Here is an 18,824-nt window from a genome sequence, read left to right as displayed (position 1 = left end):
ATGAGGAGAACGAGGTTGGTGGTGTCTCGTGCTCGGCAAGCGGACCCAGCTGTTTTCAGTCCTCCGTCCCGGTCTGAAATAAACCCCTGGGCGTAACATCTTGGTGGAGGTGCGGGGTTTACTGGTTCCCCGAAGACGGATCCTCTGCTGCAACCTCGCCGGAGTCGTCGCATTGTTGGTCTGCCGCCTTCTGTGCTCATGATGTCCCTGGACGGCGACGCTCCGAGGTCTGTGCCCAGCAGTTCATGGCAGCATTTCCGGGAGCCTCGGCCGTTCGCAGGCTCAACCAGCGAGGACGTGGATGGATGGCTTACCCACTACCAACGGGCGAGCCGCTACAATAAGTGGAACTCTTCTGCCCGACTTGCCAACGTCTTCTTTTCCCTGACCGACACGGCCCTAACGTGGTATGACAACCACGAGGATTCTTTCACAACATGGGACCGTTTCGTAGAGGAGCTAAAGAAGTGTTTCGGCGACTCTGTCACGAAGAAGAAGCGGGCTGAACAAGCGCTTGCGCAAAGGGCTCAGCTTCCGGGAGCGACCTGTACAAAGTACATCGAAGAAATCATCAAGTTATGCAAGGTCGTCTCTCCTGGCATGACAGAAGAGGATAAACTTGGCCACCTACTTAAAGGGTTTGCAGAAGACATTTACAATTTTCTTATCGGCAAAGCAAGTCTAGATTCCGTGTCTGACGTCATCCAGCACTGCCGCACGTTTGAGACATTGAAGATGCGTCGCATCACACCGAAATTCGGACGTTTGGCTGGTGTGACAACGGTGGCAGCCGTAGACACAACATCGTCGTGTGATCTGGCTTCCACGATCCGCCAGATCGTGCGCGAAGAGTTGACCAGGTCGCTGGAACTCACTCGGAATTATTCAGTGCTTCCCCCTGAGTATCCCACGCGCCCTCCTCCGCCAACCGCATTTAACGCAGCGGACTTTGAGGACCACCGGGTGCCCCGACAGCTGCGGCCAAGCAACGTACCGCGATCGCGTCCAGAGCACCGGCCCCGCTTTTACCAACATCCGCCGGCCACATACGACGCGAACATTTGGCCCAATACTAGGCACGAAGACTACTTGCCGGCTCAACGTGCTCCTGGTCCCTCTCTTGTGTGTTACCGCTGCGGTCAGCCCGGTCACATATCACGATTTTGTCCCCGCCGCCAACCATCGCGTTACGGCTCCTCAGGCTATCCTCCGCGGCAAGATTACCAACCTGTACCTTCTCGGCGCCCGTCCTACCCGCCTGATGTCGACAACCGATGGCCTGCACAACTGCGGAATGGTTCACCGGCATCGGATAGAAGCGTGACTCCACCTCCGGCTTCCCGCACTCGTCGATCTCCATCACCCCGACGCCGCTCCTCTTCGCCTCCGCCGGAAAACTAGTCGGCGCGACCGATGGGGGTGAGGTCGCTGGAAGTCTGCCGCCGGAAGAGATACCCCTGCCTGTAGTTATGTTGCGGAACAAAGTGAATGTGCTAGTGGATGGTGTACCTGTAATGGCTTTAGTGAATACCGGTGCTACTGTTTACGTTATGAGCGCTGCATTTAAGTGTCTCCTTGGACGCAAAGTTTTGTTTCGGTGGCCACGGCGGCCTTAACCCTCCTGAACATTGTGAACACTAATCCAAAACATTTCTTGGATAAAGTAAAACCAGAAGACACCAATAAAATGTCGTTACCGCACCCACCGGCGAACCTGCTCCCGACCACCTCTGTGCTAGACTACGAAATGTCGTTAAGTCGCCTCCTTCCTCATCCAATGTTATCCAACGTTGCGATCTCCAACTGTGCGATCATTTCGCGATGAATCCCATCATTTTCGACTTCCAAGGCACCGATTATCGAATTTAAACTAACATCTTCTAGCAGAATTGATGGTATAAATGCCAAATTTGTACGGAATGCTTAAGAGTACAGTTATATCATCATCAAATGCTTATTCTCACAATCGTATCATCATGGTATACTACCGAAGACGAATAACGCTGTGGTCATACCAGTAGATAAAGCCGGAGATAAACAGAATCCATTTAACCATTGGGCCATATCTTTGAGATCAATATCATGCAAAATAATGCTACATATGTTTACACATCTTGTTAATTTTCTGGAGGATAACGATTTCTTCTCTCGAACAGAGCATGGCTTCCGAAAGTTTTTCTCGTGTGAAGTTCAACTACTTTCCTTCAATTACGACTTGCACTTCTATTTGGACTCCGCTTTTTCATTTGACCGCATATTTCTTGACTTTGATAAAGCATCTGATAAACCACACGAAAACAGCGCAAACTACACAAAGGACGCAGAAAGGGGAGACGAGGCACAGCGGCCGACTAACAACTGAAATTTTATTGCTCTGACACATCGGTAAATATACACAAGGCATCAAAAACAACAAGAAGGATAAGACATGAAACAGACAATCGTAGCAGGAAACGAGCAGGGAATCATGAATGCCGAGCTGTCGCAAGGAAACGAAATTCCTTATCCAGAAGGGCTATGGATGGGGTGCTGACACAGCGGTCTTTTAGGCTTGCGATTTTTTTGGCTTCAATTATCTCTCGCGTGATTTGGTCAGTGCATCTGCTCAGCACGCTCGTGTCACTCCAGTGAGGAGTGCATTTACAGTCGCGGCAATGAACGCCCAGATCGCCCGAGATTCGTGTGCTAACATTGTATTTGTGTTCTCACAGTCTTTTGTTAAGGCATCTTCCGGTTTGTCCTACGTAAGCATGACCACGAGACAAGGGAATTGAGTTGATTACGCCTTGATCGCAGGCAACAAACCGATCCCTGACACCTTTCTGCGTCCTTTGTGTAGTTTGCGCTGTTTTCGTGTGATGGAAAACCAACTAGCTCATGATGTGTTCTTCAAGTTCATTTGATAAAGTTAATAACCCACTCCTATTACATAAGCTAAGTGCGCTGAACATTGGCCCTGTATTTCCTAACTGAACCGTGGATTTCCTTCTTCTCGTGTTGAATTTGTCACCATTAATGACGCTGATTCCTCTACGGTAGCGTAATTGGTTGTGGAGTTCCTCAACGATCAATACTTGGCCCTTTACCTTTTTTTATCTTCTATATTGCTGTGAATTGCTGTTCCCCTCTGTAATGTACTCTGTATCCTGAGAGTAAAAAAAAAATTGGCAGTGGTTTAGCTCTGGTTAAACCGGGTAAGTTGCGTTAGCAATGGCAATCTCAGTAATCTTTGCGAGGGTTCTTCTGGCGATTCTTCGGCGCGTTGCCTTCGCCTGGTAGCATTGCGGCGTTCCTGAGCAGTCAGGTGTTGAGATTCATCGGTGACCGATGACGTGGAACCACTCTGCGAGGTACAACGTTGTCGCCGAGCTGCATCCTTAGCACGACGCTTTGTAAAAAGTTCTTCACGCTGTTCTGGCGTCTCTTGTGCACGTTTTCGCTTTCTCGCTTCTTCCTGTCGCTGCTACTTATCCTTAGACGACTGCATAGCAAAGAATTCAGGCCAAGGCAAGTGCTCATTTATAGACGCTTAACAGCGCGGGAGTATGGGCGCCGCCATGTTTGGTCACGTGCCCGTTCCGCCACGCTGCCAGGGAGTCCACAGAACGGCACAGAACGCCAATGGAAAAGAGGGAGAGGGTGCTAACTGCCCCCCCCCCCCCCCCGGCAGATTGAATACTCGGCGCCTATGGCTATGGGTTATACTGAGGTCTGAGGATTAGTGCAGTGCAGAGATCTGTTGCAGCTTACTGTACAATATACCCCGCCGCGGTTGCTCAGTGGTTACGGCGCTCGGCTGCTGACCCGAAAGACGCGGGTGCGATCCCGGCCGCGGCGGCTGAATTTCTTGAAGGCAAAATTTATTTTTTATTTTATTTATGAATACTGTCAACCCTCATTTGAGGGTCATTACAGGGAGGGAAAATGAAGAGAAAAAAATGCATATATAACCATGAATGAACAAGCTTCTTCGAGCATACAATACAAGAGAGCATAGAAACGCAACACAACTCACATCACTGTAGAGCCACCTGCTATACAAAAATAAATATTTGACAATCAGTTACGCGCACGTTTGCAGGAATCCCATGCCTAGACGGAATCCCCAAGTGCATTCAAGAATGCCGCTACACCTGTAGACTCAGCAACGTGAGCGGGCAGTTTATTCCAGTGCTCAATAGCATCCGGAAAGAATGAGCAGCGAAAGACGTTAGTTCGTGTCAAGTATGGCCGAATTGCTTTGTGGTGGTTAAGGCGGGAGCTTAGTCTACCTGGAGGCTGCAGATATTTTTCTTTATTGATGTTAATTTCTCCGTGAATGATTTGGTAAAGTATTTTTAATCTCTGCCTTTTACGTCTTTTTTCTAATGTTTCTAGACTACATGAGTTTAACATCTCCGTTACCGAATCTGTTTTCCTGTATTTTGAACAAATAAATCTCGCTGCACGTCTTTGAATCTTTTCTATTTCCGTTGAAAGAATCTTCTGCCGAGGAGACCATACTACAGATGCATATTCTAGGGAAGGCCGGATGAGAGATTTGTATGCTAAAAGTTTGACATCTTTCGTTGCTCTCCCCAACTTTCCTCTTAGAAAACACAGTTTTCTATGTGCCACCGCACAAACATTTTTGACATGATTGTGCCAACTTAGGTTGTGAGAAATTGACACCCCCAGATACTTGAATGTACTAACATTAACCAAATCGTGACCTGCAATACTGTACTGAAAAGAAATTATATTTCGTTTGTTAGTTATATGGGTAAATGTGGTCTTATTGAAGTTGATTTTCATTTCCCATTTCTCACACCAAAGAGCAAAAGCCTGCAGGTTTTGGTTAATGTTAATCTGATCTCCTTCACATGTGACAGGTGCATAAATGAGGCAATCATCCGCAAATAGTTTCAGTTTAACAGAATTTCCAACTGCACATACTACGTCATTGATATAAACTAGAAATAGCAATGGCCCCAGCACAGAACCCTGTGGTACACCAGAATACACATCCAAAAAGCCAGACTCGCAATTGTCAACACGTACCGCCTGTTTGCGTTTCGCCAAGTACGCTTCTATCCATCTAAGGATGTCTCCATTAATGCCAGCCCTTCGCACTTTCAGGAGTAATTTGTCATGAGGAACCTTATCAAAGGCTTTTTCAAAATCTACACAAATAACATCAATCTGTCCCCGGTCATCTATAGCTTTAGAAAGGTCATGTATTGTCTCAATTAACTGTGTCACCGTTGAAAACCCTCGACGGAAGCCATGCTGACATTCAGAAAGTAGTCCATTTGTTTCCAAAAAAATGATAATATGTTTCGCAATAACATGTTCCATTACCTTACAGCAGATTGAAGTAAGTGACACAGGCCGATAGTTGTTCATAAGTGTGCGATTGCCACTTTTAAATACGGGTATAACAATGGCAGTGCGCCAGTCTTGTGGCAGATAATGAGTTACGAGTGATTTTCGGAATATAATTACCAAGTAGAAGGACATCCATTCAGCATACCGTTTCAAGAAGCATGTAGGTATTCCATCCGGGCCGATAGCTTTTTTTTCGTCCAATTCTATCAGCTGCTGAAACACGCCGCTTTGAGTAAAGTTGATAGCATCGATAGACGTGTCACGAGAATGTGCTTCGTCGTGTGCGTCGCTTTGGCTCGTGTTTCTTGCGAATACAGATTGGAAATATTTATTGAAGTGGTCGGCCATATTCGTTTTATCTGCAATAAGTTCGGCTCCCACTGTCACCTGCTTTACTCTTTCCTTTCTTTTATCAAGATAGCGCCAAAATTTCTCTGGAGAATTTCGCAGAAAACCACTAAGAGTGTGATTGAAAAATCTTTCTTTTGCAGCCGATAGCAACATTTTTATTTTTTGACGTAAAACCTGTATGTCGTTGAAGTCGGCTTTCTTTCTACGCAATCTTTTCAACTTCCGTTTCGCGTGAATGATATCCCTGGTGACCCATGGGTTGCGCTGCTTTGTTTTCTTAACTCTAGTTGGAACGTACCGGTCGACACAAGTACTGATGATAACTTTAAGACGCTGCCATAACCATTCAACTGATGCATTTTCAGAGGCACTTTCAAATTCATCAAAACAAGTTTCCAGGTAATCCAGGATGGATGTATCATCGGCCTTCCCGTACTCTTTGATTTCTACTCGAATCATAGGTTCCGCAGGAACGTTTACAGAAGTAAGCACTTTCACGAAAATAATTTTGTGATCAGATATTCCATCGGTGACATTTGTTTCAATATCTCCTACATTATTTGAGAGGAACACCAAGTCTAGTAATGACTGTGACTGAGGCGATATCCGTGTAGGTTGTCCAACTACTTGTCTCAAATTGTAAAAGAAAGCAATATCCAGCAATTTTTCCGCGCTAGAAATTTCTGTATGCCCAGGCGTAGTCAATCCCCAATCAATATGTGGCAAGTTGAAATCGCCAGTCATTATTAGGCGGGTGCTCCTAGTTACATGACTGAAAAGAAACTCATTTAACTTATCGAGAAAATCGGGTGAAGTATTCGGTGGCCTGTAAATTGCTCCTATGACGTACGCAGCACCAGAAAACATAATTTTACACCACACTGACTCCGGCATTTCGCTCGTAATCGTGGAAACTGAGAGCGATGACTTCACAATAATGGCCACACCACCCCCACGGGAATCTCGATCCCATCTGAGCATTGTGTAGCCAGGAGGAACAATGCAATCAGAAGAAACATCACTGTTGAGCCATGTTTCCGTTATGCAAACGACATGCGGGTTCTCTGAGAGCAATAAAAATTCCAATTCTGTGACCTTGTTAAGAATGCTGCGAGCATTCAACAGAACTATCCTGAGCTATGAATTACTTTCACTTCTGGAAGGTGACCCATTATGGCTGTCATCTGCTGTCTCCGATCCGTTGTGGGTGTTTCGAGCACCCTTACGTTGGGTCCGGCAGAGCAAAACGCTCGTTTCGAGTGTCATCCCAAGAGTACAGACGGTCATCTATCTTCAGTTTATCGTGAACCAGCGATACCTTTTGTCCGTTAGATCGTTCGACAGCAGCAGACTGCCACAAATTCCTTCGAACTTGTACAATATCTTTTGCGTAGTCATTGCTGACGCTAACAGACGTGCCTTTAAGTTTGTGGCAGTTTTTAAGAACGCTATCTTTTTCCCTGGAATCATAGAATTTCATAATTACTGGTCTAGTAGCTCCTGTTTTCTTTCTTCCTAGGCGATGAATTCTTTCGACTGAAGTAATCTGAACACCAAGATCCTTGTGGAAAATATTGTCTACAACCGCTTTTCTCAGATCTAACTCTGACTCAGTGGCTTGTTCAGGGAGCCCAAAAACTAAAAGATTGTTACGCCGGCCGCGGCTTTCAAATTCCACTAACTTTTTAGCTTGCTCTTTGATGATAGACTCAAGGTTATCAATTCTTGTGCTCATTTCCTTGAATGCCGCTAGAAAGTCCGATAACCCTTCCGTCCTTGCATTCAGCTCACCGATTTCGTCTTGAATAGCTTTCAATTTGCGATCCGTGTCTGCCTGATTCTTTACAATCATCTGCAAGTATTCCTCTGTTGTAGGCCCCGGATTCTCCTCAATATCACCCGACGTCAACAGCAACAACAACACTGTCCAGCAATCACTCAAAATTGCGCGACACCTGCGAGGGCACGGCAGGACTACTACAAATCTATTGTCATTTCTGTTAGAATGAACATTATGCCAGGAACTAACCTGCAAAACCAGCAGAAGGCGTTTAGCCATGCTGTCCCACAGGCGAGTGCCGTGCCCTCTGAAGAGGCCCGCGCAGGACTGCCGCTTTTGTAGATCCGCTGTAGATGACGTAATTGTCCGGTGGTGTTTCTTCTCGGCAAAACGTAGTTCCACCGTCACGTTTTCTAGATCAGCAAGCGGGAATGCGTGCACGGGTAGTACGCAGGCAGTTGCATCTTGTGTCACGCTGCTTTCTAGATGATCCGGCAGGTTCAGTGGTAGCCCATGTGAAGTGTTCGTTGTCGCATCCGAAAACCACGACACGACCTGCAAAACCAGCAGAAGGCGTTTAGCCATGCTGTCCCACAGGCGAGTGCCGTGCCCTCTGAAGAGGCCCGCGCAGGACTGCCGCTTTTGTAGATCCGCTGTAGATGACGTAATTGTCCGGTGGTGTTTCTTCTCGGCAAAACGTAGTTCCACCGTCACGTTTTCTAGATCAGCAAGCGGGAATGCGTGCACGGGTAGTACGCAGGCAGTTGCATCTTGTGTCACGCTGCTTTCTAGATGATCCGGCAGGTTCAGTGGTAGCCCATGTGAAGTGTTCGTTGTCGCATCCGAAAACCACGACACGACCTGCAAAACCAGCAGAAGGCGTTTAGCCATGCTGTCCCACAGGCGAGTGCCGTGCCCTCTGAAGAGGCCCGCGCAGGACTGCCGCTTTTGTAGATCCGCTGTAGATGACGTAATTGTCCGGTGGTGTTTCTTCTCGGCAAAACGTAGTTCCACCGTCACGTTTTCTAGATCAGCAAGCGGGAATGCGTGCACGGGTAGTACGCAGGCAGTTGCATCTTGTGTCACGCTGCTTTCTAGATGATCCGGCAGGTTCAGTGGTAGCCCATGTGAAGTGTTCGTTGTCGCATCCGAAAACCACGACACGACCTGCAAAACCAGCAGAAGGCGTTTAGCCATGCTGTCCCACAGGCGAGTGCCGTGCCCTCTAGAGGTCTAGAGGGCACGGCAAATTCTAGAGGTCTGTGTGCTGTGCGATGTCAGTGCACGTTAAAGAACCCCAGGTGGTCGAAATTTCCGGAGCCCTGCACTACGCCGTCTCTCATAGCCTCAGTCGCTTTGGGACGTTAAACCCCAATAAACCAGTAAACCAACCAACTTACTGTACAATAAACACTTTGCTTTCGAGTAAATGCGGCTTTCATCCTGCGGAGCGAGAGCGCAGGCGCGCGGCACACACCGGCTATGCCTTCAGCTTGCCCTGGCGTGAACCTGCGTCATGTGGGCGAAGTGCCACTTAACACACCGCCACTGGGTGGTAAAGGCCACGTAATTTGCGCCCAACGTGAGGCACTTTCTGCTTTGTAGTTACTGCAATCAAGTGCAAACTTGAGGGCAAGCTTAGCCAGGTGGTAACCCGCATGAGGCGCCTTTCTATCCTCCGTTGCAGGTAGTTGTAATCTGACAGCAAATCTGTGGATTCTAACTTCGGGTATGTGGTTGCCTGAGAAAGGAACCTTCATTCGGAATTGAAGCATGATGCATGCAGCCAGACGCCTTTTGCATAGATGTCATCGCGCTGGCGCCTAAGGGGACTACGCTACGAGCAGCCTCGCACCGCGCCGAGGAGTGGCAGAGAAACGGCCTGCCTTGGTCAGGGTGTCGAACCGGAATTTTTTCGGGTTCGGTTCAGGTTCGGGTTCACGCCTTTCGGGTTCAGTTCCGGGTTCGGCTCCGGAGCGACATTCCGTTCCGGTTCGAACCGCTCCGGATAGCGTCGAACCGGTTCAAACGGGTTCAGGCTATAAAAAAATTCTGAACGTAGGTTTTTACTCAACCTTGTTTTGCTGTTTACTTTTCTTTGTGATATCAGCATGTAAAACCGCACTGCAAAATTTGCTCAATGCGAGATGTTTTACTGTCCGCGGCAAAAAATTTAAATTTACGCAAGAACCGCGAAATCAAATGAACTCAGAATTAGTGTACACCGGCTATGCATATATACTCGACTCTATCTGATGAGATACATAAAAAGAAAAGCTGATGGATTTTTCATCTACAAAACCTTTCAGCTTCAGCAGTTTCGGAGTCCCCGTCAGGCGAATAATAGGTCTCTCTTGAAGCCTGTGTCAATCGGGAATTTCTCCGGCGAAAAATGCTTAAGCGGGCGCCATCAGGACCGCTGCATGCGCCCACTATGAGCAAAAGTTGTCTTGTATTTGCAGGTATATACAGCCAAGACATCTTTCTGTCACCCCAAAAGCGGCTTGTCAGTCACCCCCCCCCCCCCCCCCCACACACACACACACTTTGGCACACCTGCAGCATACATCTAGAGAGTTTACCAAAAATATTTTATTTTCATCTCCTGCTCTACATCGCCTCTGTAACTCGCATTATATGTCTCGATCACCTATAGCTCAGTTTCTTGAAAAACACAGCTAATCGTGGCTTGTCGCTAGTACAGTGTAAAATTAAGATTTTGTCCTATGCTGTTGTCGTCTCCGTCTCTTGCTCTGATGAAAACAATATGATAAAAACAGGCTTGCATTGGTTGGGGGCTCTTCGTGTCTGTACGGACACAAACTTGCGACGTCTTCGATGCGACGTTGCGCTGTGAATATGTTGCAATTGGTGCATTGCATGAGGACGATCGTAAATTCGTTAAATAGAATCTTTGTTACTTTTCTGGGTCGCTTTCAAAGGGAGCCTATGCGTGGACAGAATTTAATGCTACCTTGATACAGTATGGTGAGTCATTCGTGCAGTTTTTGTCCACTAACCTGTTTCATGATTTTTATTTTTCGAAACCGAAAACCACCGTTTCCTGGCAGCTGGGCTTAATAGGTGACTAAATGCTATCTGTCTTTTATGTACATAGTCGTGAGGGAATTTTGTGCTGATACACTTGATTTCCTAAGTATTCGCTTTTCCTGGGAATACCTGAACGGCTTCTCCAGAAGGCAGCTGACAAAGGTTCTGATCGGTCATTACTTCCTCTACGTGCAGCCTTACCTAGCCTTTCTTGACGGCCTTATATTAAGGCGAGTTCGGAGGATGTCCATTCAATAGGCCCCAAAAACCTTTCTTAGACTTCAAAAGTCGACCTTACGTGTTAGGACATGCCATCGAGCCAAGCGGACGTTTGTGCCATGATCAGTGAATTGCTACATCTGCAAGCAAGGAGGAACTATTGAACAACGAAATCATTTGTGACGCTACGTTCGCTTGAGACATAGCTCACTTCAGCAGTCTCTTAAAAAGGACATTGAGGTCATGGCTTACACTATAAGATTTGTGCCAGTAATGAAGGACACCGGAATTCCGTGTGAACTTTTCCTGTTAATAAGACTGCTTAGCGTGTGAAGAAGCTGTATGCTTGATAAACAAGCACAATCGCCACTTTCGGCGAGGTCACTGTTCAGAGAACAGTTCATTTTAGCTCAGATCGTATATGCTGCGAAAGTTCCACCTCCTGACTGATCGCCCTTTCTTGACGTGTGCGCCTTCAGGAATTTTTATGTGCGGGTAGAGTAAGGGAGCGATAGTGGCATGAGGCCGTATGCCGAGGTCGCGGAATTCGACCCAGTCAAGTAAGGCAAGACGATGTCAGGGAGGTTCCTGATATTCCATGCATGCGGCAACAATAAAAAGAATCTTCGAAGATGGCCGAGTAGCCTAAGGCATCAGTGAACGAAGCTTCTCTGTTGCGCCCGCCGCCACTGGCTCGATTCCCACTCAGGGTTAAAGTATTGTAGTAGGTTTCTTTACTGCGTTAGCAGTTTAGTCCCCTTTCTCAAAAATTCAAAAATTTCCGTGGTGTATGCGTGTGCATGTGCGTGCGCGTGCGCGCGTGCGTAAGTGTGTGTGTGGGGGGGGGGGCGTGCGTACGTGCGTGCGTGCGCTTAAGCATGTGTATGCACACGCGTGCATAATCTGATGGGCGCACATCCGGGCACTCACTGGCAAAAAAATTGACAGACGGTTGCAATTGTCGGTAATGCGAAGTTTAAGCGCAACTCATCACACGCTACCTGGCATGTGGCGTATTATGCTGCTAGCCGCTCTTGGGGTCTTCCCGTGGCAGCCACCTTCCAGGTGGCGTTTAATTCGCTCTGCTACTTGGACACCGACTACGACGCGGAACGCTGGAACGGGCGCATAATAGCTTCGGTCTGAAATGCCCCATCTACCTGCAGCCGATTTACCCGAGATGGAATGCTGTGAATGCTGCACGTGTGCCATTGCAAAGCGTTCCACAAAAGAACGCGAAAACGCTAGCGAATCCTGACGACGCTTTGCAATAACTTGTATTTGAGTCGTCGCGGTGGTGAACGGCGAGGTTCCAACAAGTTGGAAATTTTCGCTTGGACGCGCCGCTCAGTCGCCCATTCGCTGGCATGTGAACCAACCATAAGCCTCTCGCCTCAGACACAAACAACCCGAAGCGAGGGTTCTCGTATAGCTTCTGCCCTCACCGTTCGACCACGTTTTTCATGTGGCACTCTCGGTAACAGAAGACGCATTACGTTCGCTGCTATTGACGACGGTGGCGCTGGTGAACACTCTGATGGTTCGGTTACACTACACCCCGGTTGCACCCCCGAAAGCCAAAAAGATTAGACAGTCGTCACCGCAGCGCGGAAGTAGCGGACATTTTAAATTTCCTCACTGTGCGCTTTTCTTTAGACTATACCTGTATAGTCTCTCCAGAAGGCAGACGACTCAGATACTTACAGGGTATTTGTTTCCTGTACTGTTGTATCGGCAACCTTTTCTGGAGTTCCTTAACACCAGTGCTTTAAAACGTGTAAAGCAAATGTACATTTATTTCTTCTGCTGCAAAAGCGTTCTTCTCTAAAATTCACACACCGACGCTGCCTGTCAAAGCATTACTTCATGCTGAGAAGATGCTTGTGTCATGGACGGTAAATTGCCGCGTACGCAATGCGCCAAAGACCGTTGACCATTGTTTTATTCTTTGCAATGATGCTACCTTCTTCTGGGACATAATTACGGCGAACGTGCACTTTAGAAGGACATTGAAATCACACGGATTAGTACCCGTTTTTTTTCCGGTGGAAAAAAACTGTGTGTGCCGTGTGATCTATTTATGTTGCTGTGACTCTTTAGTGTCAAGAGCCGTATGATCGACCGCCGCCGAATCACCGGGGTCATCGAAATCTTAGTTCCGTGAGCAGTGCGCTTTGGTGAGGGGAGTATGCATTGCCCTGGAAGGGCCGCCTTGCTGGCTCCCCTATCTAGATGCAAGGGTGGGCCTCACAGTGATGTTTAGGGAGGTGGGGATTTGCATTGGTATGGTGGGCTCGTATTGCACAGCCTGGTGTTTTGTGGCATGGGCTTACTCCGATTTTCCTTTTCGGCACTTTTTTCAAGAAAGAAAAAAATCGTCGCCGTAGCTCAGTTGGTAGAGCACCGGACGCAAAATTCGAACAAGGGTTCGGATCCTATTTTCGGAATGTGTTTTTTTAGTTTAATCAATTATCGTTAAAAGTAATTACTCTTTAAGCTCCTATTGATGAACACCGCCAATTACTTTTAAAGAAGTACATCCCCTATGCTCCTTGGTTTCGGTTATTGTTGGCTTCCCTCATGTGCGGCAGAGAGGCAGATATAAGCCGCCCGTCAGAGAATTCAAGATACAGCAATCTGAGAACAGCGTGACGAAGCTGCCCGCTAGCGATTGGAATATTTTTTTATATAAGCAGAACAATTTCAGTGCATCGACATTAACGAAAATCACTTCATCGCAGTTACATTTCATTTCAGTAGCCCCTTTCTAGGCGTTTTTCACATCTCAGCGAGCGCATGTATTTCCGCATTGCCTCTATGTGTAATCACTATTTTTTTTTTCTGGCCGCCGCGGTGGCTCAGTGGCTATGGTGCTCGGCTGCTGACCCAAAAGACGCGGGTTCGATCCCGGCCGCGGCGGCTGGAATTTCTTTGGAGGAGAAATTCTAGAGGCCCGTGTACTGTGCGATGTCAGTGCACGTTAAAGAACCCCAGGTGGTCGAAATTTCCGGAGCCCTCCACTACGGCGTCTCTCATAGCCTTAGTCGCTTTGGGACGTTAAACCCCATAAACCAAACCAAACCATTTTTTTTTTCTAAGTATCGTACCGCTGCTACATGCCCGCCCTTCATTGTTTATTTCCGTCAAGTGCAACAAATAATGTTCAGATTCTTTAAAAAGAAAACACATATGTATATTTCTTTGTTTAGTAATAATAGTATTATGTGTGTTCTAACACGTCAAAGCGGCGCGGAGTCTATCAGGAACGCTGTAGTGGAGAACTCCAGATTAGCGTAGACCAGCTAAGGTTCTTCAGAATGCACTCACATCGCACAGCACACACGCATTTTTGCATTTCGTCGCTATCAAAATGCGACCTCGCCACCGGTATCAAACCCGCGACCTTGGCATTAGCAGCCGAGCACCACAGCCACTGAGCCATCGTGAGGTGTCTTATTTATTATCTGCTATCTGAGACAAGGAATACTTCAGAAAGTAAACGTTGCACAACGTGATTGGGTCATTGCGCCTATGATTCACATATTTATGGTACTCGACACAAAGAAAAGGAAACAATTCTCACTCAGTGCTTTACGAGTTAAAGCAGTGCTAACAATTCGAGTAAAGCTGTACGTAAGCACGTGAAAGGGGGATACTATAAAATACAACATTTCGCGTAAATCTAATTTAAAATACTTTAGAATTACCAAAAGCACATTGCAGAAACGCCAATTAGCTTTCTTCCTAGACACGAGACTTCTTTCAGTTTTGTTGTTGACCTGGATGCCATTTCCACTGGATGCCAATTTCGCACTCTATAGCGCCGACAGCTTTCGCTGAGTAAATCTAAGCCCTGGCATATGCCATTTGTTCTGAAAAAAAAAAGTATGCCGTGTTGCACAAAATGGGCGGCTGAACCGAGTTCCGAACCGGTTCGGAACGGTTCCTTTGAATCGTTCCGGTTCGGGTTCAGTTCCAAGATGGCGAAAAAAAATTGGGTTCGGTTCGGTTCCAGTTCCGGGCAAAAATTGGGGTTCGGTTCCGGTTTCGGGTTCAGGTTCGGTTCCGGTTCGACACCCTGGCCTTGGTATACGACGGCGTACAAGGGGTGCAAAACTGGTCAAACTCCTTGAGAGCAGCTAGGATTACTTCCAGACGGAAGGGCTTTTCAGGGCCAAGCGCTGGGACCCCTTTCGCGTTTCAGGAGATAATGCGTCGAAGCGTCGCTGGTATTGCAACGCGCGCACGAGACAGAGGAATTCTGTGCCTTGAGAGAGACCTGCAGCCGTAACACCAGCTTGTATTCCAGCACGCGCCGAGGGGGGTCCGAAACCAGACGGAACTGGCGTCCCCGGGGCTTGCCTTGGTGGGTCATGACTGCTCATGCTGGAATATCGAGTCTACCCAACGGCATCGCAGCATCTTTTTCTAAATTAACTAAGTTTCTTCACGATTTACGGCTATGGACGACGATCAGTAGGGCAGACTGACCGCAAGCAGGCACTCGCGCTCGCTGTCGAGGTGTTGAGAGCCAATCCGCAGGGTTCCTTTTTACTCGCAGTTTTTCTTTTGGCATGTTAGTGCCCTCTGTAGCGCACGGAGAAGTCGGCTTAGAAGTCGGCTTGCAGACTTGATCGCTTACTGTTGTGAGCGAGATAGGTGATGTTGAGATCCATTGATTCCACTTTTGGCAAGCGGGCACTACCGAAGCAAATGACCGCTTTCAGTTGTCTCTTCGGCGCCTCCTCAGACGACATCCACCTTTATGTTTTGCCCCACGCTTGATATCGGACACTTTTGGTTGAGAGCTGAGCCCAACTTTCCCAGATGAAAAAATTACAACTGGTCCTAGCTGGTGCCAGCTGGGACCAGTTCAACTGTGTTATGGAATAATTCCCAGCTGGGACCAGCTGACAATGGGTCCCAGCTGCCCAGTTGGGACCCACTGCCAGTTGGTCCCAATTGGGAATTACTCCATAACCCAGTTCAACTGGTCCCAACAGCTGGGACCCATTGCAAACTGGTCCCAACTGGGACCAGTTGCCAGCTGGTTATGGTTACTACTGGTGCTGTTTTTGCCACAGTGCACCGAGGCTGGTCAAAAGCCGCTCAAAAGGCAGGCAGTGACCCTCCAGTCAGCACACACTGCCCACAGCATGAAAAGTGTCAAAACTATTTATTAGCATGCACTTAGGTGCTTCCAAGCTTCCTGAGGAGAGGTTTTTTCACATCCTAAATCTTCTCGGTCAGGAGTCCCGGGATGATGGCCAGAGTCCCTTCCACATCCACGCCTTTTTGGGAGCCCCACAGCCAGACTGTATCTAAAAATTAAAGAAAAAAACAAACTTTAAAGTCAACGTGCACATTATGCAGCAGTCTTGCTGGCGTATGCCTTCCCAAACTAAATAGTTGGGAAGGGCAGCAACATGAGAAAATGCAAAATTCCAGCCATACATTCCATAAAAATTGTCACACAAGGCACAAATGCAACCGCGAGTTACAAATACAATTGAATCGCCTGCTGTGTGAAATTTTACAGAGGAAAGGGAAAATGAGATTGTAGAACATTAAAAAATACTATATGCAAGGATATTTAATCTCTTATGGCTATCAATGTACGATACAGCATGCGTGGTAAAAGGGCCAAATAATTCAAAATAAACAGCCATGCTTATTGAAGTAGTGAACAATCACAGTCATACATTGCCCGACTAGTGCACTGCTCAGCAGACAGTTAACACTTAAAATGGTTGAAAATTTAGCTCAAGATCAGCACTGACCCTTTCTGAGGCCATTCACAATTATGCAGATAATTGAAACAGATGAAATATATTATGACCTACCAAAAACGCTAACAGAAGCAGCCACGGCAGTTCGGCTGGCGGGATGCACCAAAATTAAGCTAACTAGTGTGCACACACATCTGCACTAGTTCTAATCTCACGCCACGGGAAGCAGCAACGAAAACAAGCCAACCTAAATAAAACAGACCAGGTATTTTGCTTCATATTTGCTTGGCCCACGTAATCCACTTTCATGTCCGTGTTTTTGCAGCCTACACGTATTTTTCTATTCCGATCGCAATATGCCCTTAATTTCAGTTCTCTAGTAGGTAAAGGAATTAATACCATTAAGCATGCTTTGGCTTGGTCGAACCAGCGCTACACGTGTTTGACACCCTAGCGCAGCGCGAATTAAGTTCTTGCTGGTGCTGGTTGCTGCGCTTCACTAAAATAACAATCCGCTCAGGCAATTACTCGAACGCCAAAGCGCGCTGAATGTCTGATTCTGTCTATGCCAGTACGATAGACACGTCACATAGTGTGTACAGTACGTGGTGTTTACATTCCAAACGTGGGCTATGGGGGACGCTATAGTGGAGAGCTCGGACTGATTTACACTACCTTGCATAGTTGAGCGTGCACTGACATCGCACAGTACACAGGCGTTTTTGCATTTCTTAAAAGAAATGCCGCCGCAGGCGGGATTCGCGATTTTAGAATCAGTAACCGAACGCCAAGTAACTGTCAGAGTGCCGGGTCTTGACACAGGGTTAAAACTTACCGGCTAGTAAGAGGACCTGCGCGACGTAGTAGCCGGTGTCTTCTCCGTCCCCTTCTTTGTCTGTCAAGAAGACCGAGTAGACAGACTTGCCGAAATCCTCTGTTGTCGTCGGGCAAAAGTCTTCAATATCGGACGCTGGCACCACGTGCGGCTTCTTGTCGATATCCGCGAGGAATCTTATTAAGGCAAACATGGGGCAAATAATCTAAAACATACCTACAGCTCAGAATATATTAGGGATATCACTAGACCCGACGACAGCCAGTGCGGCCAGTGACAGCGATGGCGATGGCTACCGCTGGTTATGTTCAAGTTTCAACGCGGTTGAACGATGCCAGACAAAATGCGAGATGTCGCACCAAATGCGCAAAAAAAAATATAAGTACTTTTCGTATTTGTCGCGAGGTTTTGCAGCAACCGTATAAAGATACTTGTTAGAATATGCTTAGAAATTGTACTTTTTGGGGAGACATCGGCGAAATCCACAGCCGCATCAACATCAACATCAGCATTGGCGGTGAAAACAACCAAACGTCGTTTGACATTGTGGAGAGAAATCTCCATGAAGACGAGGAAGACTCCAAAATAGGCTAGGACACTTTAGGTGGTTTTTCTCTGTAAGGACCGCCCGATACAAAGGGAAAGCCACATATCCGAATCCGAATGGCCGCGCGTTGAAGTGTGCTCCGTGCATGGTTTATTTTGATTGTTTTGATGCATGTTTTGATGTATGTTTTGCAATCTGTTCTGATCTCCTAGTCGCGTTATCGAAACAGCATAATGCGGCCTCATAAACGATACCTCGACTCCACACCGAGCCGATCATGAAGTGTGTGGGGTACTCAAGATTTCTGACGTGAAGATTGATGCTGGGCCTATCCTCATCATTTCTGATAAAAATGAAATGCAACGGGGACAATTGTTTAATAAGGTGCGCACTTTTTTCATGTCATTGACGAAGTGGCCACATCTAGACTTTCAAGGCAATGTTGCTGTCTAGAGTCGAGATGATTTTTTACTGCCTGTTACTGTATGCTGTCTTGCAGTGAATATATGCTCTTTGTTTGCATATATGCTATAAAATCAAACTTTCACTAATGATAAAGTCTGCTGTGTAAATTTTGAAATAAATCTTGGTTTACAGTTTTTCCTTTCAGATGTGAATTGTTGCATGTCCAGTGTGCATAATTTCTGCCTGCTTTTTGATGCTCTATTGCAAGATCTGAAAAGTGTCTTTAAACACAGGTGATCAATAACAGGATTGAGGTAATAGTCAGGACAAACACGTTTTTAATTTCAATCAAAATGCAGTTATGCGGATTTGAGTTGGGGCCAGTTGGCCCCAACTGCAGGCTAGTTGGCCCCAACTGCAGGCTAGTTGGCCCCAACTGCAGGTCAGTTGGCCCCAACTGCCGGTCAGTTGGCCCCAACTGCCGGCCAGTTGGCCCCAACTGCTGGCCAGCTGGTCCCAACTGCAGGCCAATTGGTCCCA

General features: G+C 47.1%; 1 protein-coding gene and 1 long non-coding RNA gene across 2 annotated transcripts; one reads left to right on the top strand and one right to left on the bottom strand.

Annotated features, from left to right (window-relative positions):
* The first annotated feature begins 201 nt into the window (after window positions 1–201).
* On the top strand, window positions 202–9,200 carry LOC149356802 (uncharacterized). Its single transcript, XM_089576436.1, has 2 exons — window positions 202–990; window positions 9,186–9,200. The coding sequence occupies exons 1-2, from the start codon at window positions 202–204 to the stop codon at window positions 9,198–9,200; spliced, it is 804 nt and encodes a 267-aa protein (XP_089432562.1).
* A 6,509-nt stretch (window positions 9,201–15,709) lies between these two features.
* Window positions 15,710–17,661, bottom strand: LOC149356801 (uncharacterized). The gene is made up of 2 exons (XR_016289839.1): window positions 17,333–17,661; window positions 15,710–16,089 (listed from the first exon to the last, which is right to left on the bottom strand). It is a non-coding gene; the product is annotated as an uncharacterized LOC149356801 (long non-coding RNA).
* Window positions 17,662–18,824: the final 1,163 nt, after the last annotated feature.

Source organism: Amblyomma mixtum, chromosome 3 (assembly GCF_055824585.1).
Source record: "Amblyomma mixtum isolate Tamu chromosome 3, ASM5582458v1, whole genome shotgun sequence".
In the NCBI taxonomy this organism is placed as follows: Eukaryota; Metazoa; Arthropoda; class Arachnida; order Ixodida; family Ixodidae; genus Amblyomma; species Amblyomma mixtum.
The sequence above is the reverse complement of the archived record's forward strand: the minus strand, read 5'-3'. Positions and strand labels throughout refer to the sequence as shown.

Bases quoted from the DNA above. Each gene is read 5' to 3' on its own strand.
- LOC149356802 (XM_089576436.1), top strand. From the start codon at position 202: ATGTCCCTGGACGGCGACGCTCCGAGGTCTGTGCCCAGCAGTTCATGG.